Source organism: Leptidea sinapis, chromosome 1 (assembly GCF_905404315.1).
Source record: "Leptidea sinapis chromosome 1, ilLepSina1.1, whole genome shotgun sequence".
NCBI lineage: Eukaryota > Metazoa > Arthropoda > Insecta > Lepidoptera > Pieridae > Leptidea > Leptidea sinapis.
Window position 1 is genome coordinate 12,163,082 of NC_066265.1, and position 26,290 is coordinate 12,189,371.

General features: G+C 35.3%; 1 protein-coding gene across 1 annotated transcript in view; it reads left to right on the top strand.

Annotated features, from left to right (window-relative positions):
* The window catches only part of LOC126966747 (lysosomal acid glucosylceramidase-like), a 35,873-nt gene extending 13,994 nt beyond the window's left edge, over positions 1 to 21,879 (top strand). Inside the window, exons 4-13 of the mRNA XM_050811021.1 lie at positions 3,393 to 3,531; positions 4,361 to 4,517; positions 5,358 to 5,518; positions 7,842 to 7,965; positions 8,532 to 8,645; positions 11,067 to 11,214; positions 17,411 to 17,478; positions 19,025 to 19,269; positions 19,844 to 19,933; positions 21,749 to 21,879. Coding sequence (XP_050666978.1) covers positions 3,393 to 3,531; positions 4,361 to 4,517; positions 5,358 to 5,518; positions 7,842 to 7,965; positions 8,532 to 8,645; positions 11,067 to 11,214; positions 17,411 to 17,478; positions 19,025 to 19,269; positions 19,844 to 19,933; positions 21,749 to 21,854 — 1,352 coding nt within the window. The 3' untranslated portion in view covers positions 21,855 to 21,879. The remainder of the gene's footprint in view (positions 1 to 3,392; positions 3,532 to 4,360; positions 4,518 to 5,357; positions 5,519 to 7,841; positions 7,966 to 8,531; positions 8,646 to 11,066; positions 11,215 to 17,410; positions 17,479 to 19,024; positions 19,270 to 19,843; positions 19,934 to 21,748) is intronic.
* The last annotated feature ends 4,411 nt before the right edge of the window (positions 21,880 to 26,290 follow it).

A 26,290-nucleotide genomic window follows, 5' to 3' on the forward strand; every position in this document is an offset into this window, starting at 1 on the left:
CAAACACAAGTTTGTTCAGTTTCTCGTCGACGCTACCCGAAAGTTATTGGCACGGCCTGTGTAAGAAGCATACCCTGTATTGTCGTCTGCATAGCAATGAATATTGCTGACTTGCAGCATATTAATGATATGCAGAAGAAACAGTGCAGGGGATACCATGCAGCCTTGTGGTACACCAGTCTCAAACGGCTCTCGTTTATATTCGACTCATTCGCTTGCATCCATTTATGGGTAAGATACATATACAAGAATATCGCCAGCGACCTTGAAGGAACCCATACTAGCAATCGCTAATAGGCTATACATGCTTCTCTTGGAATCTAATGCCGCTTTCTATTAATTTTCAACTATGCCTTTTGAGTACGAGAGTCAGAAAAAACGGGTAAAGACTGGCACCAATTCCGGAGCAAATGTCTGCGGCATTATCGGGCTTCGGGTCTCTGCTATATGTATTTTCAATTTTTTATTTGTTTTACATACAATAAAAGTATTTTACAATTTTACTTAAATGTAAGTACAAACATAAACCCATTCAGGTTTTACCGTGTATTTCACTCGTCGCATTTTATAAATAACTAGCAGACCCGACAGACATTGTTCTGTAGATGATAAAAAAATACTGTTTTATAGGAATTTGCCAATAATATTTCAAAACATCAATAATTATTTCGTAAAAAATGCTCCCTGTTTTTATAATGAAATTGTTTCACAGCGGAACTGTCAAACCGTGCGTCACTAAATTATCTCATAGAAAATATGTCCATACAAAACAAATATTGAAAAAAAAAAATATGGTTCCCAAATGGAAATAAAAACTATCCTATCTCTCAAGTTGGACCAAACGGCACACCATGAAGTAATCCCCATTAAAATCCATTCATTAGTTTAGGAGTCCAGCGCGGACAAATAACGTGCCACGTAATTTATATATATTAAGGGCCGATTTTTCAATCTTCAGTTAAACAACTAGATAAGAGAAATTCGACAGATAGCGCAATTTCGAATTTTCAACAGGCAGATAGAAGTTATCGAACGAATTAAGACTATATCGGGTGATTATATTTATCGGCCCCTTTGGGAGCCGGTTAAGAGCTATCGGTGGGATAGTTAGGACGTGTTTTAAAGTTTTTTAGGCTATATGTGTAGATAAGTCATTCTCTAGTTATAAGTGTATTATCTACGCTCATGTCAAAAGATCTAATGATCTAATAACTTGTTATTACTATCTAATATAATAGAAATTATAATATAATGAATATTTTTGGCGATTGAAGAAGAAATCCATTTCCTCAACTTTGTAAACCCTCCGGACAGATAAACCAGAGTTGTGAGAGATAGACCAGATCACAACATCTGGAATGATAATGAGTTCTGGAGGAGATTTCGACTAAAAAAAGATACTGTTGCCTACTTAATCTCATTGATTGAGGATAAAATTAAATATGAAACGAAAAGGTTTGTAGTATTTTTTTAATGATACCTCAATATCATAGAAGTAAGTACCACGAAACCAAATTTAAATTGAAATAAACTGAACAAATAAACGACTGAATTAGAGGTTTGTTGTTATTAACTGTTGTAATAAATGTCTAATGTCAAACAAGCATCCTTTCTTTGTCTTATGCGTTAAATAATATATATGTCCATCTCGCTTGCACGTATGAAGTGTGAAGTTGCTTCGACTATACCACAGACAACTATTCTTTGGATAAAAAGCGACTGAAAAATTCAAAACTTTTAATCGTTTGATAAACAGTAAGTTAATTTTATTCTCTCGATAGTTATCTGGTGATTTATCTGAGGATTGAAAAATCGGCCCGATTAATTAAAAGAAAAATAAAAATATACTAAATGACATAATATCAGTACATAAAACTGATTACAATGTAACTTCAAAAATGTATTACAATTATTAACATTTAAACACTTATTCAAATGTTTACAAACTTATTATATTAAATTTCAAACAAACATCCACATATCGTTCCGAAAACTCCGCACAAGAAATCTATTCCACAGCTTGGTTGACAAAAACCATTTCGTTGAGTTCCTTGAAAACAGCACTATTGAGGAACGCCACATTTCCAGATGGTGAGCATGATATCCTAATTTGTAGCGTGTCGTGCAAAGGTGTAATTCGGCGGAAGGAATCAGGCGAAACAGCTCTTCGGAACACTCCCGTGATAAATGTGTTGTAAGGCACCCAATCGAGCGACGTCTCTACACAAAGCCGAGTGGTCTAGCCGTAACAGAGTACAAGATCCCTTGTCGAATTCGTTGTCGATCCGTTGTCCCTTGATCGAATTGAAATTCGAGCAGATCTGCGTTGCACGCGGTTAAATCATTCGAGCTGATATTGCAGTGCCACAGACCAGAGATGACGGCAATACTTCAAATGTAGCCATAGTCGGACCTGGGCTTTGTACAGTGCTAGAATATTGGCCGGCTAGAAGTATTGCCGTGCTCTATTTATGACACCAAGTTTCTTCGATGCCGGATTGGTTTTGCCTTCCATATAACCGTGGATTTAACCTCCGACATGTATGCATGGCATTCCGGAAATACCAGAGGTGAAGAGATGCCTTGCCAGTGTTTCAAGTGGGAGAAATTAAAATAAACTTATCGATATAAGCTGATCGGAAGCGAATCACTGCTGCTATGAAATGGGCTATCAGGAACCATAAGGTGGATATCGTCTATGAATAGCTAAATTAAGAAAAACGGCGTGTTACTAAGATCACCAACACACGTGGAAACTTACATCAAAGCGTGTTTAATAATACTAAAAGAGTACTTTTTTTGTTCTATTTTCATAGAGTAATAAAATTCATAAAATCAACTCGAGAAGACTTTACCCGCATGACTGTTACAAAGCGGAGCGTGTATGCCTATTCTAATTAATCATCAATACCTACAAAATAAATGCGCCCAAAGTATTTGTCACTTCAAAAAATATTTTCTTTTTTACTGTATTGTATTTTTTAATTATTCATAATATGTTTCACTGTTTTTATCAACACATAGGTACGTACGGTTGTCCTAATGTTATAATTAATTGATTTTTTTTAATGAAAATAAGGGACGAGATGATCAAGACGTTCAGCTGATGGTAACTGATACGCTTTGCCCATTACAATGCAGTGCCGCTCGGGATTCTTGAAAGACTCATAATTCTGAGTGGTACTACAATTGCGCTCGTCACCTTGAGAAATAAGATGTTAAGTCTCATTATCCCAGTAATTTCACTAGATACGGCGCCCTTCAGACCAAAACACAGTAATGTTTACACATTACTACTTCACAGCAGTAATAGGCGCCGTTGTGGTACTCATAATCTAGCCGGCATCCTGTGCAAAGGAGGCTCTCACATGTTAACATTGATGTTGTTACAGATGAAGAGTTCGACAGGATTCTAGAACTTGTGCCAAACAAACATTTCCAGACCATTCTGGGATTTGGTGCCGCTTGTACAGACGCCGCTGGACTCAACTGGTTAGCTTTGTCAGAAAAAGCGCGTGAGAAGTTTATCAAGTAAGTCTTTTAAACTGTGCAATGTAAATAAAAAATAGAGTGTGTGCTTAAGACCGCAGGGCAGAAATGAAAACTTCATTGACAATAATAATAATAATAATATGGACACACTTTTTACACAAATTATCTTGCCCCAAGCTAAGCATATATAGCCTGTGTCATGGGTTAGAAGACAACGATATATTTAATAGAATATACTTAAACGTTTTTTTATTTTAGTTTTTCTAGAATCCTTAGCGGCAGGGCGTATCACTTAGGTACCGCCACATAAATGTCTTGATTGTAATTTTTTTTTTAATGAAAATACGGGATGAGCTGAGCAGGACGTTCAGCTGATGGCAATTGATAGGTCCTGCCCATTACAATGCCCCGTAAGTTAGTAAAATTGAAAGTGAGCTAGTGAGCTACGGCGCCTTTCAAACCGAAATATAACGCTTGCAACCCCAACATATGTTGAGTCTCATCGCCATGGCACAGCGGTCTTTAAATTTGAACACGTGGATGAAAACATGGTTTTACAAGCAATTAAAGAAAATGAAATCACAGGCTATGGGATTGGGCGATGTACCTCTTGATATGCTACTCCTTACCTTGTCACATACTCTGCCCATATTAACACATATTATTAATACCTCGTTTCAGTCTAGTACCTTTGCTGATCTCTGGCGCCACGCACTAGTGCGACCCTTACCCAAAAAAGATATCCCAGAATTCTACACACCCCTTCGCCCAATTAGCATACTTCCCTGCGCATCCAAAATAATTGACGGCATCTTGTTCAATGGAGCCTCCGACTGGTTAAATTTTTCTAAAAAAAATTTTTTTTCAGCACCTACTTCAGCAGTGAAGGAAATGAGTACTCCATGATACGCGTGACGATCGCCGGTTCTGATTTTTCTCCCTCCCCTTACTATTACAACGAGTATCCGGAAAATGACAAGGATCTGACAAACTTCACTCTCAACTGTCCAGATGTTTCCTATAAGGTATTTATTTGTTTTTCAGTTCAACATCAAATGTTAGCATAGTTATATAAAGTTACTAGCTGACCGAGCAAACGTTGTATTGCCATATAAAATAATAAGAAAAACATCAGTAATTAAAAATTTTGGGGTATAAAAAATAGATACAACCGATTCTCAGACCTACCAAATATATCGTACAACAATTATTATTGTCTTCGATTACCATCTTGCAACCCTATAGCGGATTTGTGGATGGAACATAGTTGTAGATCGTAGAACGCCAAAACTTTTAACTACGTCTCATCTCTTCTTTCGATATCCGATCAAGAACGAGTCTACTGCTCACGTTTTTTACGTACGTTTTCACGTACATTACGATACGACTGCGCAAAGTACGGGATGACCTACGTGCGCAAGAGTATCGTATACTATTTTTTCCTAGTAAGTTGCGCAAAGTTCGACCACTTCAATTATCATGCGAATCGACTGATACTTTGACGTTCGTTTTCCGTATTAACAAAACGGCAAAACAGAACGCACCTTTTGACAGGTCCATTCCAGATGACAGAAGTAAACAAACCAGCGCGAGCTCAGAGAGACAGTGTCGCTCGCACGTGTTAATGCGAAGAGAGTGCCACAGATGGCGTTCGAATATGCACCTTGTAATCGCTCATATACTCTAATACATTCCCGCACGCTCTTGTCAAAGTGTGGGAAAGTGGTACATTGCGAACGCAAATGCATGCGCAAAATCGAACTTTGCACACGATAATAGGAAAAGTATTTTAATAAATGTGTAATACTCGCATGTATCAATCATAAATCCTAAGCCATAAATTGATGTAGATTCTTGTTTTCCAGATTCCGATGATTCGCGCAGCCATGGCTGCAGCAACGGATGAGGTGCTTGTATTCGGTTCTGTGTGGTCACCTCCCCAATGGATGAAGTGGATGAATAACGACTACGCTATAAGCCGTTTGAAGAGTGAATACTTCCAAACCTATGCCGACTACTATTGCAAGTTAGTCATGTGTTAAAGCCTTTTCACATCCACTGTTCCAGTGGGAGGCTCCTTTGCAAAGGATGCCGGCTAGATTATTGGTTCCACAACGGCGCCTATTTCTGCCGTGAAGCATGTGAATGTGTAAACATTACTGTGTTTCGGTCTGAAGGGCGCCATAGCTAGTGAAATTACTGGGCAAATGAGACTTAACATCTTACGTCTCAAGGTGACGAGCGCAATTGTAGTGACCAAATTTTTTTGATTTTCAAGAATCCTGTGCGGCACTGCATTGTAATGGACAGGGTGTATCAATTACGATCAGCTGAACTTCCTGCTCGTCTCATCCTTTATTTTAATTAATAATGTGCCATGACCGTATGCATATGACAAGGCACAAAGTTCGAGATCTATAGAGCATACTTAGACTTTACTTCACACACTTTTTTTTATGGAATAGGTGGACAAACGAGCGTACGGGTCACCTGGTGTTAAGTGATCACCGCCACCCACAATCTCTTGCAACACCAGAGGAGTCACAGGAGCGTTGCCGGCCTTTAAGGAAGGTGTACGCGCTTTTTTTGAAGGTACCCATGTCGTATCATCCCGGAAACACCGCACAAGGAAGTTCATTCCACAGCTTTGTAGCACGTGGAAGAAAGCTCCCTGAAAACCGCACTGTGGAGGACCGCCCCACATCCAGATGTTGGGGATGATATCCTAACTTGTGGCGTGTCGTGCGAAGGTGGAATTCGGCGGCAGGAACACTCCCCGTGATAAATGCGGTAGAAGACACACAATGAAGCGACGTCTCTACGCAACGCCAAGTGATCCAGCCGTTCACAGAGCACTGGGTCCCGGACAATTCGAGCTGCTCTGCGTTGTATCTAACATCTATTTGTATCCAATAATTATCGCGCTATAAGCTGTTTTGAATGTTGAAGTATAAACCCCGCAAGTTGAGGAAACCGTGCTAAATATAAATTTCTCCGTGACACCAGTTTGCATTCGCGCAGTCAATAGCCGTAATAATTTCATTTGTTTTGAATAGTCAAAGTCAAAGTCAAAGTCAAAGTCAAAGTCAAAAAACCTTTATTCACTGTAATACTTTATAAGTTATTTAGTGCAAGTCAGGATGAAGTGCAAAAGTTACAATAGCATTCAAATGAGTATAACAATATTCATTAACAAAATTTAGAACATTAATTCCAACTATCTTTATCATTCAAATAATCTTTCACATTATAATAGGCCTTAGATGTTAATTTATTTTTTACGATACATTTAAATTTTTTAATAGGTAATATTTTAATTTCATTTGGGAGTTTTATTATAAAATATAACACAATCCACTTTAAAAGATTTAGCAATTTTACGGAGCCTAGTAGATGGAATTGCGAGTTTATATTTGTTTCGAGCATTGACTAATAGAGAATAATTGATAAATTATCAATATATGATGTAATACATGAGTCTGTCACTGTGTCTTACTAATCATAAGATTATTAATAACATAGTGATTTTGTTGATTTCAAAGGGTAGCGTGATCGACACGGTCAAATGCTGTTGATAAGTCACAAAGTACTCCTGTTGCATTCATTACTTTCCAAAATATAGCACTAAATTATCTGCAGCAACTGCGCCAGCATCGGATGTGGATGAAACCCATGAAACCGTATTTAATTTTTTACCTTTTTTTTTATTGAAAGTTAACCTAAGTTTTTTTTATTGAAAAAATTAATCTACTGGCTCCTTTTTGTCCCCTATTAGAAGAAAATTATTTTGTTATTTCTAGATTGAATTGATTTAGATCATACGCCAGAATGTACATACTAATTTAATATGTAACCTAGGTTCACACATTTTTTATAACATGGTTAGTCAGACTATTTTTTTATTTCAAGCTTCTGCAACATTTTAAATTTTTTTTTGCCAAACAGTCTTGAAAATGGTAGTATTATCGATTCATACATCATATCTTATCAATATAAGATATGATGTATGAATATACAAAATATATGGATTTCATAAAAACAATCTCTTAAATGATTCATGTTGTTTAGTTGTCTGATTTGCATAAAGTAGTTGAATACTTTTGTTTTAATCTTTATATTTGGCTATTTTACCATTCATCACTTTATAGGTAACTTATTTTTTATTTTCAAAATTAATAATTTTTTGTTTTCTCGTATAGGTATACACGGGATATCTGAAGAGTAAAATAATATTATGTAAAATATAATCAAATTCATTACAAAGAGGCAAAAAAATTTCATGCAATAGGGACGTACCAATACCAACGTTGATGATCAAATTTCAAAATATATCATTACTTTGATTCCAGATTTGCTCAACTGTATGAAAAACAGGGCGTTCCCATTTGGGGCGTCACCACAACTAACGAGCCTCTCGATGGAGCAGTTATCAAGATACCGTTCCAGACACTGGGATGGTCTGTTCAGAAAATGGTAATAATAATCGTTTTTACACATACCACGGGTAGTTTTGTGTACATACCTGAAATGAAAAATGTTATCGAACTGATTCTACTGATACTTACTTCTAGAGAAACGTTGTGAGGGAAATAAAAAAATATTAACGTTTTTGCCTCTCAACACATGAGTTTTATATAAAAACTAGCTGACCCAGCAAACGTTGTATTGCCGATATTAAAATCGCAGTACGGATCACCTGGTGTTAAGTGATCACCGCCGCCCACATTCTCTTGCAACACCAGAGGAATCACAAGAGCGTTGGCGGCCTTTAAGAAAGGTGTACGCGCTTTTTTTGAAGGTACCCATGTCGTATCGTCCCGGAAACACCGCACAAGGAAGCTCATTCCACAGCTTTGTAGTACGAGGGAGAAAGCTCCTTGAAAACCGCACTGTGGAGGACCGCCACACAGTCAGATGGTGGGGATGATATCCTAACTTGTGGCGTGTCGTGCGAAGGTGGAATGTGGTGATTATATTATATGATATGATATATTATATGATATGTCTGTCAGTTATCTATGTCTCCTTTTTATTTATAGGGGCAGTTTATCAAAGAAAACTTGGGCCCTACAATGAAGACATGTGTCGATAAGCCTATCAAGGTGTTAGCTGCAGATGACCAACGCCTCACCATACCATTATGGTTCACAGGGGTAAGAATTACCGGATAACTATGCGAAATAAAATAATAGGTTGTTTTCGTTTAACCGGTGCCCAAATAGCTATGAGATTTAAAAACAGAAATTTGCCATATTACTCGCCACCTGCTGCTCAGCTGTTTTGGCGCCAAACATAGCGCGGCCATTGAGACGCTATAGCCACTTGTGTTTACAATATTCGTGGTATCATTATGCGGTTTATGTTACGGGTTGCTAGATAAACAAGCTTGGTAAGTGAACAAAAAACGTGATTTGTGATAGATTCGTGCTGTGATGTCGCCGCTTTTTCAGAGTTGGACGAGAAATTGTGACTTTTTTGTTAAACGCGTCAAAAAAAAAAATTTACAAAAAAAACACCGCCTTCAAAAACACTATTCAAAAACAATAGATATAATGTGCACTAAAAAGTATGAAAATAATTGAGTATTTTTATACAATCTAATTAGTTAATCTAATTCTAGTTACGATTATTGTCATTTTTGGAATCGGTGTCCTTCCGCCGCGACCCGCTCTCGCCTCTCGCCTCCTCACGACTGAAGCACATCTCACCTGTAACTATTTATGTAGTAACAAACCTATCTTGGATGACACCGACTCAAAAAATTACCAAGAGTTATTCGTAAATTTATCATCCAGTTTGCTATACGTATGTATAGCAAAATTAAAGACTATTATGGTTTTCTCATAGATTTCACTGTCAGATCTGGACTAAATTACAATGGGACCACTTGGGAAGAACCAGCTTTAAAAAAAAAAAAGAATTATCAAAATCAGTTCACCCAGTAGAAAGTTTTGAGGGTAAAAACACAAAAAAAAACAACTGACGAATTGAGAACATCCTCCTTTTTTGAAGTCGGTTAATAAAAATACTGCAATTGAATTCATTGTATTATTTTTAGTTAGTACTTATGATTTGTATAAAAAATAATTTTACTATCTAGATTTTTTTTACAAAATAATGTTCCCGTTCTATAATAAACAAAATGGATTTCGCCAGCTAAATACCAAATAAATATTAATATATTTTGTCTTCAAAAGTCTTGCATTTCGATTTATGGCTATAGATATATATATATATATATATATATATATATATAGCCATAAATCAAAATGCAAAAGATATATATATAGATATTGGCAATTTTTGACGGACGAGATGATGAGGTGTTTCATCGGCTCTTTATAGCTTTACTCCACGGAAAACGCTTCATGGGTCAAACCACGGTCAAACTGCGTTCCTAATGTCATTTATTTATTTTTAATTCTGCTGTCAACACTTATAATGATATTTTTATTAAGGCGACACTAAATGCCTGCGACCTTGAGCGATATGAGTTCACGGCTGCCGGCCCGCCTCTTCTATGTAACAAAGCCAATATTTTCAAATTCTTGGGTGGAAAACAGTTTATATGCTTACAATCCTCGTTATTCACTACTAATCTGAATAAAGTACAAGCTATAAGAATAATTTTCTGAGAGAAGTACCAAAAAAATGCGTCACGCCATGCCAAAAAACTTGTTTAACTTCAAAGAAAAGTGGTAGTTCAAAAAGGCTCGGCAGTGTTAACTATAACCGACAGCAAGCATTAGCAACCTACAAATAAGACTTAAGGATATGTGTAACAGGATTAAGTAGTGTTCATAGCTCGAAATGCTATACTTTCACCACAAAACTTGACTAAAAACACCATGTTTGCGTGTTTTCTGCTTACTCTTCGCCTTAATGGCATAATACCCCGTATACATATTATGAAACAAATAGGTACAATGATATTCATATAATAATAATACATAGAAATAAAGATAAAAGGTAAAATATACATGAAACTATCTGGAAAGGTTAAAAAAGCTCTTCCCCGGCGTCGTGGTCAAGGCACCTTCTTTAATTTCTTATTTTGTTTTGATGCACAGATAGCCAATAATATGAAAAAATAGCTAGACATCATCGTCACAAACTGTTTGGAAAATGCGGTTCTGAGATTTGCGGAGTCTATTTCAGAAGGAAGCAACTTTATTCCTCATCTCTTATATTTTGACTGACACTGATATTGTCTACTATCGGCGGTTTTCAATAACGTATCTCTAATTATGGATACATTGCTATCACCATTCACCATTTAATGACAAGATCTTATCTATCCATAGTTATAGTCCAATGCTATCTTAATAGTCGATAGGTTATTGAAATGTTAGTAAGCGTAAAAGGATAGATTTGTCTACCTCTAGTAAGTTAAACTAAGGATAGATAGGTTATTGAAGACCGCCGTAAGAGAGCCACAGAAAAATAAACGTTGGGTGCCTGTTCTGTTTTGTTCTCATTTTTAGGATTTCCTCAAACACATTCGGCATTAAAATTAAAAAAAAATCTGTACACGACTTGTTGGACGCATGATAAACTTAATTTTTTTTTTGCAGTTTGGCGACATAGATCCAGAACTTATGAATTATATAGACGGTGTGGGAATGCACGGTTACCTTGACTCCTATGTTCCGGGAGATATTATCGCTGCCAATTTGAAAAATTATCCCGACAAGTTCGTGCTTTCTACAGAATTTAGTGACAGTAAGATTTTTAAATACACAAATTAAATTTGAAAACGATGCAGGACTCTTGCGGTCATACAATAAGGTGTAATTCAGATCGCACAACGCTACTAAGCTCCATTTTTATTCTCCTATAAGTTGCCTCTCTTTCTATAGCGTGACTCTTAACTCTTCTGACGACATTAGGGTTGACTTGTTTACCTAAAACTGTACCTTACCTAGTATAAAGTCATCTTATATAAATAGTTCAGTTTCTTTTAAACTATAAATATGTACGTAATCGTAATTTTAAATCAATATTCGTTCTATATTAGGTGCAGATAGTAATGTATGTATTGGAAGACCACGAGATAGTCAAACCTACTTAGTTTAAAGGAAATAAATAGGTAGCTTTCATGAATGGTTATTTCATTATAATAATTACTTTAAATTTGATTGCTTCAGCGTCTTTAGGAAGCTTAAAAAATTTCGATCGCAATGACCTTTAATATGATTTGCTTTATTTATGTTTCTTCATTTTTAAAATAACGGTCGGATCTGTGAAGTAGGTGACAACAAAGTTTGCGCGTCCGTCATTGCTCGCTCGTGAGTCCCTACTGGCTGGCCTACTCTGTAGAGGCCGCCGTACGTACTTACGATTTCGATACCTACACGGGGAGTGAAACAGGCCTGCTATTGGTAAGCTTCGCTATAAGGCATGTTGCGGCTTTTGACTCGGAGTCAGCCTCGTTATTATTGGCATAATGATATAATAATGATAATGATAAGTATAATGTCATATTGTTTGATTCTGACGATTTACTAGAAAATTAATTCAAATCAAATCAAAATAACTTTATTCATGTAGGTCTCGGAAATAACACTTATGAATATTGAAAAATCACTTTTCTTATTTAATTTACCGACACTTCGTAAAGCGTTGAGCTAAATACCTCTACTTACAAATTCAAATTCAAATTCAAATATTTTTATTCAAAATAGGATTTATAATCACTTATTGAACGTCAAAATCTACCACCCATTCAAAAGAGACTGCCTCAGACCTGAGAAGAATGGGCGCAAGAAACTCAGCGGGCTTTTTTTTATATAAAATATGAATTACAATGTAATATCGTACAATAAACATTTATAATTAAAGAGCCTGAGTGTGTTCGCTTTAATCCCAGTCCGTGTTGTCATTAAGAAAATCGTTTATGCTATAATAACCTTTCCCACACAAACGTTTTTTAACAATTCTTTTAAATTTCGTAACACATTTGTTTTGTACATTTTCTGGGATCATATTGTAGAAGCATATACATCGCCCAACAAAAGACTTACTAACTCGACCCAACCGAGTAGTAGGCATAACAAGTTTATGTTTGTTCCTCGTGTTAACATTTCGAATGTCACAGTTAATAGAAAATTCCTCAATGTGCTTATGAACATACAAAACATTATCAAAAATGTATTGAGAAGCAACAGTCAAAATGTTTATTTCTTTAAATTTTTCTCTTAATGATTCTTTAGGACCTAGGTTATAAATCGCGCGAATATCCCTCTTCTGCAGCACAAAGATAGTATTAATATCGGCCGCACTGCCCCATAACAATATACCATAGGACATAATACTATGAAAATAACTAAAGTATACTAATCTCGCTGTATCTATGTCAGTTAACCGTCTGATTTTCTTAACCGCATATGCTGCAGAACTAAGCCTATTCGCCAATCCTTCAATATGGGGGCCCCACTGCAATTTGGAATCAAGAGTAATGCCAAGAAATATAGCAGATTCCACTGGTTTTACCACCTCTCCATTTAATAAAATATTCGCATCTACATTTTTGACATTTGGCGCGGTGAATTTAATATATTTGGTTTTATGATTATTTAACAATAAGTTATTGGCGCTAAACCAGTACACGATGTCAGATAGAGCATTGTTTACTTCTTCATATAAAACTTGGCTTCGTTTCACTTTGAATATAAGTGAAGTGTCATCCGCAAACAATACCACCTTGTGTTTATTTTCTACAAGGTTAGGTAGATTATTTATATAAATTAGAAATAGGAAGGGTCCAAGAATAGACCCTTGTGGTACCCCCATATCGAGAGGAGTCCCAGGAGATCTCCTGCCATTCACCTCGACCCTCTGAATCCTATTATTTAAATATGAGATCAGAAGATCGAGTGCAGATCCTCTTATACCATAGTGGCATAGCTTCCTGACCAGCGTTGAATGTTGAACACAATCAAAAGCCTTAGATAAATCCCAGAAGATACCAAGTGCATTCTTCATTCAAGCATTTGGCTTAAAATAATTTTTTCAAAAATTTTACTAAGGGTCGGCAACACCGAAACAGGGCGATAGTTAGTGAGAAGTGAGTCCCGATTTAAATATTGGTGTAATTTTACTATACTTCAGAAGGTCAGGAAACACGCCATGTTCAATACAGCTATCAAAAACTAGTGCTAGATATGGTGCTATGACATCAATAACAGAACTTATTATTTTTACAGATATGCTCTATATATCAGCAGTTTTTTTCATTTCTAAGGATCTGAAAGTTTTAATTATTTCTGCTGGGCTAACAACACTGAATTTGAAATTTTGTTTACATTCCTTAACATTTTCCAAAAGAAGTGACTCGGCAACACTGGTGGAGGAGACAAGGGTGCTTGAGATGGAAACTGGAATGTCAGAAAAAAATTTCTCAAAAGCAGAAGCTACTTCCTGCTCAGAGTGGATTTTTGTATTGTTTATTATTAGATTATATTCAAACTTGCAGTCTTTCGCTCTTCCAGATTCCCAGTTAATAACTTTCCAAGTCATTTTTATTTTATATGAAGCATTTTTAATTATCTCTAATATGCATTGACTTAGCAATAGTATATACTTTCTTAAATAATTTTGAATAATTTTTCACATATACAAGGAAAGATGCATCATGATTACATGATGATCTCTCACTATATAGTTCATATAACCGTTGTCTGCTCCTATGAATACCAGCTGTTCCCCAGTTGTTAAATGACAAGAGACCACCCGAGTTGACTGTCTTTGAAGTAAATATAGAAGCAAACTCTGTTTTAATTATTTTAAATAACTTACCATACATCTCATTTTCATCAATTTGATCATTTTGCTTATACATTGTATAATTCATAATTGTGAATATTATATTTTATTAAGAGTAATTAAAGCTCAAACCCTTTAGAGCAATTCTACCTAAGCTTTCTTATTATCTAAATATCCATAAATTGTATTTTTCTATGAGTTTATGTTTTATTTAGGTTTTAATCTTATGAGTTTTGAATTTGATGAAAAGAATGTCCAGTGTGCTTTTTGTATTTTTTATTATATCTAGTAAAATAAAATTCGGAAAATCAAATGAAAATTTTTATAACGAATGAAAAGTCCTCAATTTAAATTAATTTTTTCTTCTTTTTAAATTATATTTTTAATTTTTTACGTACAATAGTGGTAAACTAGTATAAACTGTGTTTCAGCTGTCTGTGAAATGGCATAAAAAGGCATTTATTTTCTCAAAATTGATTCCTTTAGAATTATTTTTGATGTCATTTCTAATATACTAGTAGTAGGGATTCGCCGGTTCTGGCTCACAGTAGTGGGGATTCGTCGGTTCTGCCTCACTTGTTCGTGATGCCTACTAAAAAAAAAAAAAGTTTGGTGTCAAACTGGGGGTTTTGATGTATTTCCGAGCGATTGCGCTGATCCGTTTTTCGATATCTCTTATAGTTACAAAGTTAGCTTTTTAAGTTAAACAGATCCATACTCATTACTAATCAGTGGTAATTAACCTAATTATTGGTGAGCGACTCAATGTCGATTCTTTGAAAGTCATAGATGTAATTAGTAAATTACCTCTCACATTCGTTACTACGATTAAAACGACAGTTTTGTGCTGTGTTTATTATTAAGTTAACAGATGATATAAATAAAGTATATAATAAAACATCGTTGCAGATTGTATCATTTTAAAAATATTTGATGAAATCATTCAAACTCTTATTATTAAACTTAAAGTATAGATACATTAAACAGTACTCGCAACACATGCTGCGGTAAATAAATTCTTTACTCTTGCAGTATTGTGGATATACATTCTGCGATTGCTTTGTAAAAACCTCAGCTGGAATCCCTGACTTCGACGATCATATGAATTGAAGTATTGTCCAATACCCTGCTCACCAATGTGTATTGCAACCTAGTGAGAGCCTGGCTTATTTTCAGTATCTACATTGTTGACAATATAACAGGGCGTTACAACGTATATCGACAATCGGTTTGCTGCGTAAACATTATTTTGAATACTGAGATCAATTTTCTTCAAATAATTCTGTATCTCGATTGTATTCATATTACCGTAGAATAATGTATTTAAAAGTTATTGGATTACAACTTACAATAAAACAAAACATCATTTTAAGTACATATTTAATTTCAATATTATAAGGCAATATAGTAGTAAGTTTAACTAAAACTATTACACACCCTTACAAACGATCAAACATAAACATAACTGATAAACAAACATATTATAGAGATCAGGTAGTTATATCTTGAAACTAATTGACATGGTTGAGATTGTATAAAGGTTGCATTTCATCAAAGCATCAGGTGATTTAGATACAATTTGTGTCACTAACATCATTCAAAAATATTATAAAATTATTTATGAAATCTGATTTTCCACACCCACACACAGTGCACCCTCTACTACAAAAAGGTTTCATATAATATAATGAGACAATTTATTGTTAAACTACCATTTATTGATTATATTTAAATAGAACTATTAATAAGTAAAAAATATACAGTACCTACATCATAACTTACTCCACAAGTTATATATCTAAATAAAAGATGTAGCTACTCTCATTCTTTTCAAAAAAAAAAAATCAAACTTAAAACTTATATAACATTTATTTTATTTTATGATGACTCCAAGCTAAGGTATCAATATAATTTGCTTAATATACCGTTTGGTATGACAAAGTAGATTTATTTATTCGTTGAGTGAAAATATTATGCTTTATTGACTTAAGTCTATGCATTGAACAATTATGTTTATGTTTGATCGTTTGTAAGGGTGTGTAATAGTTTTAGTTAAACTTACTACTATATTGCCTTATAATATTGAAATTAAATATGTACTTAAAATGATGTTTTGTTTTATTGTAAGTTGTAATCCAATAACTTTTAAATACATTATTCTACGGTAATATGAATACAATCGAGATACAGAATTATTTGAAGAAAATTGATCTCAGTATTCAAAATAATGTTTACGCAGCAAACCGATTGTCGATATACGTTGTAACGCCCTGTTATATTGTCAACAATGTAGATACTGAAAATAAGCCAGGCTCTCACTAGGTTGCAATACACATTGGTGAGCAGGGTATTGGACAATACTTCAATTCATATGATCGTCGAAGTCAGGGATTCCAGCTGAGGTTTTTACAAAGCAATCGCAGAATGTATATCCACAATACTGCAAGAGTAAAGAATTTATTTACCGCAGCATGTGTTGCGAGTACTGTTTAATGTATCTTTACTTTAAGTTTAATAATAAGAGTTTGAATGATTTCATCAAATATTTTTAAAATGATACAATCTGCAACGATGTTTTATTATATACTTTATTTATATCATCTGTTAACTTAATAATAAACACAGCACAAAACTGTCGTTTTAATCGTAGTAACGAATGTGAGAGGTAATTTACTAATTACATCTATGACTTTCAAAGAATCGACATTGAGTCGCTCACCAATAATTAGGTTAATTACCACTGATTAGTAATGAGTATGGATCTGTTTAACTTAAAAAGCTAACTTTGTAACTATAAGAGATATCGAAAAACGGATCAGCGCAATCGCTCGGAAATACATCAAAACCCCCAGTTTGACACCAAACTTTTTTTTTTTTTTAGTAGGCATCACGAACAAGTGAGGCAGAACCGGCGAATCCCCACTACTGTGAGCCAGAACCGGCGAATCCCTACTACCTATACTAGACACTACTGCCGCTTCGGAAACAAATGGCGCTCTGAGAGAGAAGAAGCGCCGCAAGAAAATCTCTTTGCATTTTGACTTCTCGGTACCAGACATAATTTACCTATTCAATAGAATTTTTAAGTTTGAGTTGGAAGCATATAAGAAGGTATTTTTCTAATGATATAATTATATTTATGTTTATTTTCAAGCGAGCGAGAGTGGTATCAACCTTGGTTCTTGGAGGAAGGGTGAAACATACATCGTCACCATTCTCGATGTAAGTAAAACGTGGCTCTGTGCGTCTGTGAAGTAGAATTTAAGATGTGGGAGACAAGACAAGAGAAGACAAGGCTCCTTTGCACCGGATGCCGGCTAGATTATGGGTACCACAACGGCGCTTATTTCTGTTGTGAAGCAGTATTGTGTAAGCATTACTGTGTTTAGGTCTGAAGGGCGCCATAGCTAGTGAAATTACTGGGCAAATGAGACTTGACATCTTCTGTCTCAAGGTGATGAGCACAATTGTAGTGCCACTCAGAATTTTTGGGCTTTTCAATAATCTTGAGCGGCACTGCATTGTAATGGCCAGAGCGTATCAATTACCATCAGCTGAACGTCTTGTTCGTCTCGTCCCTGATTTTGATAAAAAAAATGTAAATATAAGCGTCAAAAGCGATCCCATTAAAAGGATACAACCATTTTAGCCGAATATTCTTAAGTAATGAACGTAAAAATCTACAGAGTGTCCCAAATAACTTTGTTTGAGTTTTGAAGTTGCATTTCAAGTATGTTGAATTGTGAACGAAAAGCCTTACAGGCCAAATTCACAGTTGCATAAATAACTGTTACTATTACTTCTTCCTTTTAAGCCTTTCATTCAGACGAATTACGTAATGCACTAACATTAATATTGAGTATAACTAAAGCAAATCGATACCTAGCCTCTAAGCCTCCATATGTTTCCAATCTTTTCGGTATTGTACCATCCCCGCTGTTCAATTTATCTCGTCCTCTCATCTTTTGAACTGTCTTCCTTTTTTCCGCTCATTGTATTCAAATTCAAATATTTTTATTCAAAATCACTTAATGAACGTCAAAAACGACCCTCCATTTATAATAGACTGCCTCAGACCTGAGAAGAACGAGCACAAGAGATTCAGCGGGCTTTTATTTATAAAAATATAGATTACAATGTAATATCGTACAGTAAACATTTATATAATTAAAGAGCCTGAGGGTGTTCGCTTCATTCCCAGTCTGTGGTATCATTAAGAAAATCTTTTAAACTATAGTAACCTTTCCCACACAAACGTTTTATTACAATTCTTATAAATTTCGTAACACATATGTTTTGTACATTTTCTGGCATCATATTGTAGAAGCATTTATAGCATTATTCAGTTGTTCCATGAGTCCTTTCCTCTGCTTGTATGTCCAGTACACCTCTATTTGAATAAAATCCAAATAATATAATTGTCACATTAATTACTGTGCTTCGATCAAAGCTCCAGGCGACCATACTGCTCCCCACTGACAGGAAAATAATATAATAATTGAATTCTTCATTTTGGCTACGATGGCCCATTCAAATGACCATAATACAGACAGATACAATTATAAGTAAATAACATACATAGATAGTACTCGACGATCTCGCTTTATGCCATAATTATCTCTTCAGCTTTCATGTAAGTCTGTTGGTGACCTCTTCTTTGTCTGGTGGTCATCTTTATATTTAAAAACCCTATTAATTTATTAGCACGGAATCTATCGCATAGACTTTTTGTTTTACTACGGTCTAAGATATTCTAATCAATTCACAGAACCTTGTCAACCATTACGTAGCCTGGGTTGACTGGAACATGGCGGTAGATCTACAGGGTGGGCCGAATTGGGCGCAGAACTTTGGAGATTCAGAAATAGTCGTGAATTCCACGAGTGACGAGTTCTACAAACAGCCGATGTATTACGTTCTCGGGCATTTCTCAAAGTTTATACCTCGTGGCTCGAAAAGGATCGACGTTATAAGACGGACTGCCGTCAAAGTTGACGTCGATGAAAACAACATGTAAGTTGTAACAATAGGGCTACTGGAAACCCAAGCGCTGGCAGCTATTTCGGTCAACGGATCAGCCTAGCTATCTAACGCGGAAATGCTGCCAGTATTTTTGGTAAGCTTCCACGTAATGATAGTTTTATTTTAATGTTATCATAGTATTGTAAATATAGTTATAAGATTTGTTTTATTTGAATAAATATTAACATGTTTTTACCAGTAGAAGGCTCCTTTGCACAGGATGCCGGCTAGATTTAGGATACCACAACGGCGTCTATTTCTGCCGTGAAGGAGTAATGTGTAAATATTTCTGTGTTTCGGGCTGAGGGGCGCTGTAGCAAGAGAAATTACTGGGCAAATGAGACTTAACATCTTACGTCTCAAGGAGACGAGCGCAATTGTAGTGCCTCTTAGAATTTTTGGGTTTTTAAGAATTCTGAGCGGCACTGCATTGTAATGGGCAGGGCTTATCAATTACCATCAGCTGAATGTCCTTTTCGTCTCGACCCTTATAGTCATAAAAAATGCAATACTCCTTCACTTGTTACTCGATAAAAAACATTAATGTTCTGTTTTCTGTTACCAGATACTCTTCGTATCCTGACAGAAAGGATGTTTACGACCACGTCGCTTTCTTAACACCACGCGAGACAGTCGTTGTTGTGTTGGCTAACTAGTAAGTATACAATTTATTAATATTATTACTAAGCCTGAGATCTATAGAACGTACTAAGACTTTATTCAAGTAAAACTCACCTTTTAAGCTTAGTGCATCTGGACGTAGCTAAGCAGAAAGGAATCAAACCACACATGGCACTTTTGGGTTAAAGGCATTTGAAGTTTCAGCTCTAAATAACCTTCCATAATATAAATATCAAAAAAAATAATAGTTTCCCTGTATATTTTAATAAAAGGGGTTTCACTTATAACATTAATATATAACGTTTTCAAGATGAAGAAGTTATTGAGAGGCTGAGAGTCAAGGTGTTTTTTATCTTTAAATTTTACTCCCAATGAATCTTTTTTATCCAATGATCCCGATGGTTATCTTTAATTTCACAATTTATGCAGCAAAATAATAGTTCAAAAATCCAGTAAGATTATACATAAGTATCTATTTATACTCTGTACTATTAAAGACACATATTTATGATTTTTATTAATTCTATCTCGCTCTAATTACCGCACAAATTTTCGATGTGAACATAATATATCAACAACATCTAAATTCCTAAACAAAAGAAATCTTATAACTATATTTACAATACTACGAGTATGACTATACGAAATTAAAACTATCATCACGTGGAAGCGTACCAAGAATACTGGCAGCATTACCGCGATGGATAGCAAATTCTATTATTACAATCTAAATTCCTTAGAGTAAATATTACTAAATTTGCATATTGTCCCTGTATCTAATATCTTTAAATGAGCAATTCTTGTATATATATATATATTCTGAATCTCGGAAACGGCTCCAACGATTTTAATAAAATTTAGTATATAGGTAGTTTCGGGGGCGAGAATTCGACCTAGCTAGGTTTCAATTCACATATATATATATATATGTGTATGTATAATGTGAGACAAATTGTGTGAGCTGATAGAGACGTATCCGTCCATCAAAGGAAAATTAATTTAAAATGTATTCAAATGTTTATTCATATATCATTGTCATACAATGATTGAATGCTGGCAGTTTCAAGTACCGAGTTTCACACCAACGTCTCCATTCTCCAAGAACTTGGCATAAAACAACGATTTACGGTGTTAGTACTCTTTAAATTCTTCGGGCACGTCTCCCGGCGCGAAAGTGAGTCCATCGAATGCCTTATCGTGCAGGGCAAAGTGGAGGGCACCAGAGGGCGTGGAAGGTCGCCCATGCGATGGATTGATTAAGTCTGCTGTGGGCGGTCCATTGAACGAGTGTACCAGACTGTCGGCCAGCAGGGAAAAGTGGTGAATGCTCGTGGGGCGAATCACATCTGCCCCAAAAGATGTCACTGCGCGATGACCACGACCACTCTGCCAAGAGTGTAAGAGTGTAACGAAGAAGAAGAAGATCATATAATGATTATAATATTCGTTAAGTGTGACCAGGCGATTATTCCGTAACTGTTGGTAGATCATAAATAATTAAATGAATAGATACAGATAATAACTGTTACAGATATCAAAATTTTGGATACTTCTCGTTTGATTTTTAAGAAGCTATTGATATCATTTTACTGATTTAGAAGGTACTTTCGATATCAGTTTAATCTTTTTTGATATCTGTAATAGTTACGGAATAATATCCTGGTGACACTTAACGATTACACCTGTATAGTGATAACGCCACCAGTGAATTCAAGATTTATTTTGTTGATATTTTCTTATTATTATTTATTATTATTATCCAGTTCTGAGGCAGAAGTTTTTGGCTTATACAAGCATATTAAATCTCCTAGTTTGACCATTCTATACAAAATATTATTTATTTTTACAGTGAAGAAGACCCACAACAAACAGCGCTGATAATTGGCTCCAGGCAGATCACAGTCGACTTAGAAGCCAAATCTATTGTGACTGTAGAATTTCCATATTATTGTTAATAACAAATATATAAATGAGTGTTAATATGTCGTTTTTTTGTCGAGGTTATTTAATATTATATCGTTGATAAACATAGTAAATAGTTTTGGACATACTACACAACCTTGGGGAATACCAGCGCTCACAGGTTAAAAGCCTTGCAAACATTTATCGGGGATTCAACAATTCAGAAGCTTCAAAAGTAGAAAGCACCTTATGTCAATGACGATTAAAGACGTTTATTTCTCCAGCCTGATCGTAGTTGACATGTAATCTACTTCACTTTTAAATGCTAACTACCCATTGATGTGTGATCACCATTTGGACAAGGCGGAATGAAAAGTAGTCTGATTAGTAATAAAATACCTCTATGAGATTGTTAAAATATTTTTATTTCTCGATGTTGTCTCCAGCGAGCTTTCTGACCCTACTTCATCCATTGATATTCTAAAGCCTTAATCCCATCTCTATATTGACCTCACGGCCATTTAAAACTGCAGCTATTATTTCGTCAATGTTTGAAATCTATGCACAACTAATGTAAAATATTTGAAGTACATAGAAGGCTCAGAACTAGACCAGGTGAATAAGCCGTCTGGATTCCACCAATTCGTGAAAGGTCATACAAGTGGTGCACGTATGACGCATGGTTTGTCTTGTTGAGAATCACAATCATCAATAAACTATTCAAATCTCAAAAAAACGAATTCTATGATTTTTCCAGAAGATTTTACTATCACTGCTTTTTTATAGCCGAATATTCTGCCTCTGGTTCGTTCCGGTTAATTCCGGTTTACAGTGCGGACGCATGTATCATCTGTAGTCACAAACAGCAGAAAATCAGTAATTTTGCCTTTCATCATCATCATCAACACGGGTTTCATCCAGCCCGAAGCACTGCCACTAATATACTAAATCTGATGACATATTTGGTCCCAGCAATGGACTCTGGAGTACAGGTAGATGTGGTTTACCTAGATTTTCGAAAAGCATTCGACACTGTCGACAATGACGTATTGCTGAGGAAATTAGCGGATGTAGGTTGCTTGCTAAAAACATTACAGTTCTGGGCTTCTTACATGAGAGACAGAAAGCAGTATGTAGACTTTAATGGATACGAATCGGAGCCCTACTTTACTAGATCTGGAGTAAGTCAAGGCAGTAACCTTGGACCTCTCGAATTTATCATAACGATAAACGATCTGCCGGAGGTCCTAAAGCACAGCAAATGTCTCCTTTTTGCAGATGACGTAAAGTTAATGCTCCAAATAAGAGAAAAATCGGATTGCGACCACCTACAAGACGACATCTCAAAATTGATAGACTGGAGCAGGGAGAATAAATTGAACTTCAATTCTGCTATGTGTTGTGACTTAAGTTTTACCCGAGCCAGTAAACCTATATTGTATAACACTACAAGATAGGCACGGATAGGATAGCAGATACAGGATCTGGGTGTTTTGTTTACATAGGACTTGATGTTTAGAGATTTTGGGTTTGTTTTGAGACACTCTAAAGAGTTCACTAATATCACAACCGTCAAGGTACTTTATAATGCACTGGTAAGGAGTCGTCTGGAGTACAACTCGGCCATATGGGGCCCTTATGCGGACAAGTACAGGTTGATGTTAGAGCGTGTCCAAAACAAATTCGTTAGGCACCTATACTTCAAGTTATATGGAGTATACCCATTTCACCCACTTATGTATCAGACACTGTTTGTGCTGGGTATGGTTGGGTATACTGAGTTAGACGTCCGTAGGGATTTTTTTTTCATGCTGTTTTCAATAATGAATAGCATGATTCTCGATGAATACTTATGTATAATTTGTTATGTTTTTGTATATATTTTTGTATCTATAAACGGCATTTGTTGGAGGTTTTGGAAAAAATAAGCCGTCTGGCAGCTTTCAACAAAAACGCTGTTTTAACTCTTTTGAGATATAACAAAATAATGTATCGTCACTGACCTCTACTATATACCACTGGACTGGTGGCTGTCAAAGTGCTTTTGTGCCTGTTTGATATATATATATATATATATATTAAATGTGGCGCTGTTGGCTATGTAGCGAGAGTCTGCGGTACTAAAACTAGTGACTACAACCTCAGCAAACATCGATAGACAGTGGGAAACTACTTACAAAAAAAAATTTGAAAAACGTACTTCACAGTATTGTACGTTCCTTCGTTCGTTATATTATACATCAAAATTAGTGCCCTGGACGCTCGCGAGTGATGCTTCATATAGGCTCAAAAAATTTGCTGTCAAACACATGGAACAGCCTGTCCAGTGTGTGTCATGGAATTGTGTATATTATATAGGTCTACAGAAAAGTCTGCCATGGCATGTGACTATCTGTTAAGAATTACACACTATATCCATTTTTTTATACGTTTTATAATAGCTTCACCTGTATGTTTGTATGTTTGAAACCAACTTCTTTGGGCGCGATTTTGACCCATTTTAAACGGCTAGATTTCGTTCAAACTTTGTAGATTTGCCGACGACCGATGACATTACACTAATTTGATAAAATTATTCAATTTATCAATTTCGCAAAATATGATTTTTGTTAATTTGTATAATTTTCATCTATAGTCGATAAGGCAGGTATTGATGTTAAAGTACTTAATAGTTTTAAAAATACGCTTTTATAGAAAATTTAACTAAAAAATGAAAAATAGTTAAAAAAAACTAGAAAGCACGCTTTATATAAAATTCAACTAAAAAATAGAAAATAAATTTAAATTGAAAATAGTGTACAAAAATATATTTTATTGTAAAAAAAGCGTGGGGTGTAGAAGAATTATTATTTTAATAATATCTTAAAAAGCACCCCACGCTTTTTTTTAAGTATTATTTATTTTATTGATAGAACAGCGTCTGTCGGGTCAGCCAGTTATTACTAAAGCATTGTATACATTCAAGTTAGTACTACAATTATGGCATCATTTTATTAAACACTTATCTAACAAGGAAATCATTTGAATTTCTTAAGTGGGTAGGTACTTGTTAGTAAATACCACTAAATGATAATATCAAGTGTTGAAAGTACTGCAAGGTCAGTAAAGTCTGCTGTACATTTTTATGTACAAACTTAACGTCACTTACGGCCGTTCCCAATATTCAATCTTTCTCTTACTTGAGATAAAAATCGTAACTATCGTTGACTTTTCTGTCCCAATAAACTTCTATAGCTTACCAGCGATAGAAGTTTGTATGGAAATTATTGCAATTCAAGATTTCCACGACGATCGGTCCTGCCCTCATCCAACGTATTCCGGCGATCATGACCAGATCGTCGGTCCATCTTCTAGCGGGGGTCTACCAACGGGGTACGTGTTCACCATTCGAGGACTTTACTGCCCCAACGGCCATCTGTACGGCGAATTTAGCCTTTAAGCCTCAGCATACCTTTCTCAATTTTTGACACTACATCTTCTTTCAGACCACAACGTTTCCTTATTTCACTATTTCTTATCCTGTCAATCAGTTTAACTCCTAACATACTTCTTAACGCTCTCATCTCAACTGCATTTATTGTGCTTTCATGTTTCTTCTCCTTGCCTTGTTAGACACCTTCCGACTACTCATGAAGAAGTACAAGGCTCCGTTCACCATGTTTCCTGCATTCACTCTTCTTCCAATATCACTCTCACACTTATATATAAAAGTCTATATATATATATATATATATATATTACGTGACACGTTGTTTGTCCGCGATGGACTCCTAAACTAATTAACGGATTTTAATGGGGATTATTATAGGATAGTTTTATTTCGATTTCGGACCCATAATTGGAACGATGTTCCTTACGGCAGGCTTCGAGGGGATAGGGATTTTGCTGCGCGACCGAACTGAAAAAAATGGGATAGTAAAACCGTAAGAAAAAATCTGTGGAAAAAAATGCGTGGAAAAGTGCGTGGAATAAAACCGTTAAAAGAGACGTGCGCAGGCGCGACAGTCGCATACACAAGCGAGTAGTGTATATATTATCAATATTATTATATTAATATATGATAACGATTATAGCAATATTAGAACTTTTTTTTTTGCAATTTGTGTCGATTCTACATTAGCCAAAGGAACTTCGTTCCTACCTGGTGTCCCACGACACCGCATCATTTTTTAATTTTATTTTCAATGTTTGTTTTGAATGGACATATTTTCTATGAGAAAAAAGAGGGAGAAGAAACGGTTTGACAGTTCCGCTGTGAAACAATTTCATTATAACAACAGGAAGCATTTTTTACGAAACAAATCTTGATGTTTTGAAATATTAATTATTGGTAAATTCCTATAACAGTATATATATATAATGAAAATGGTCTTTGTATGAGGCTCTGTCACGCCTAAGCCACTGATCGTATCGACATGAAGCTACCATCATTAGATGCGAAATTTATCCTAGATGGTTTATGGCTTCATATTTTTTTTATTGTATTTGT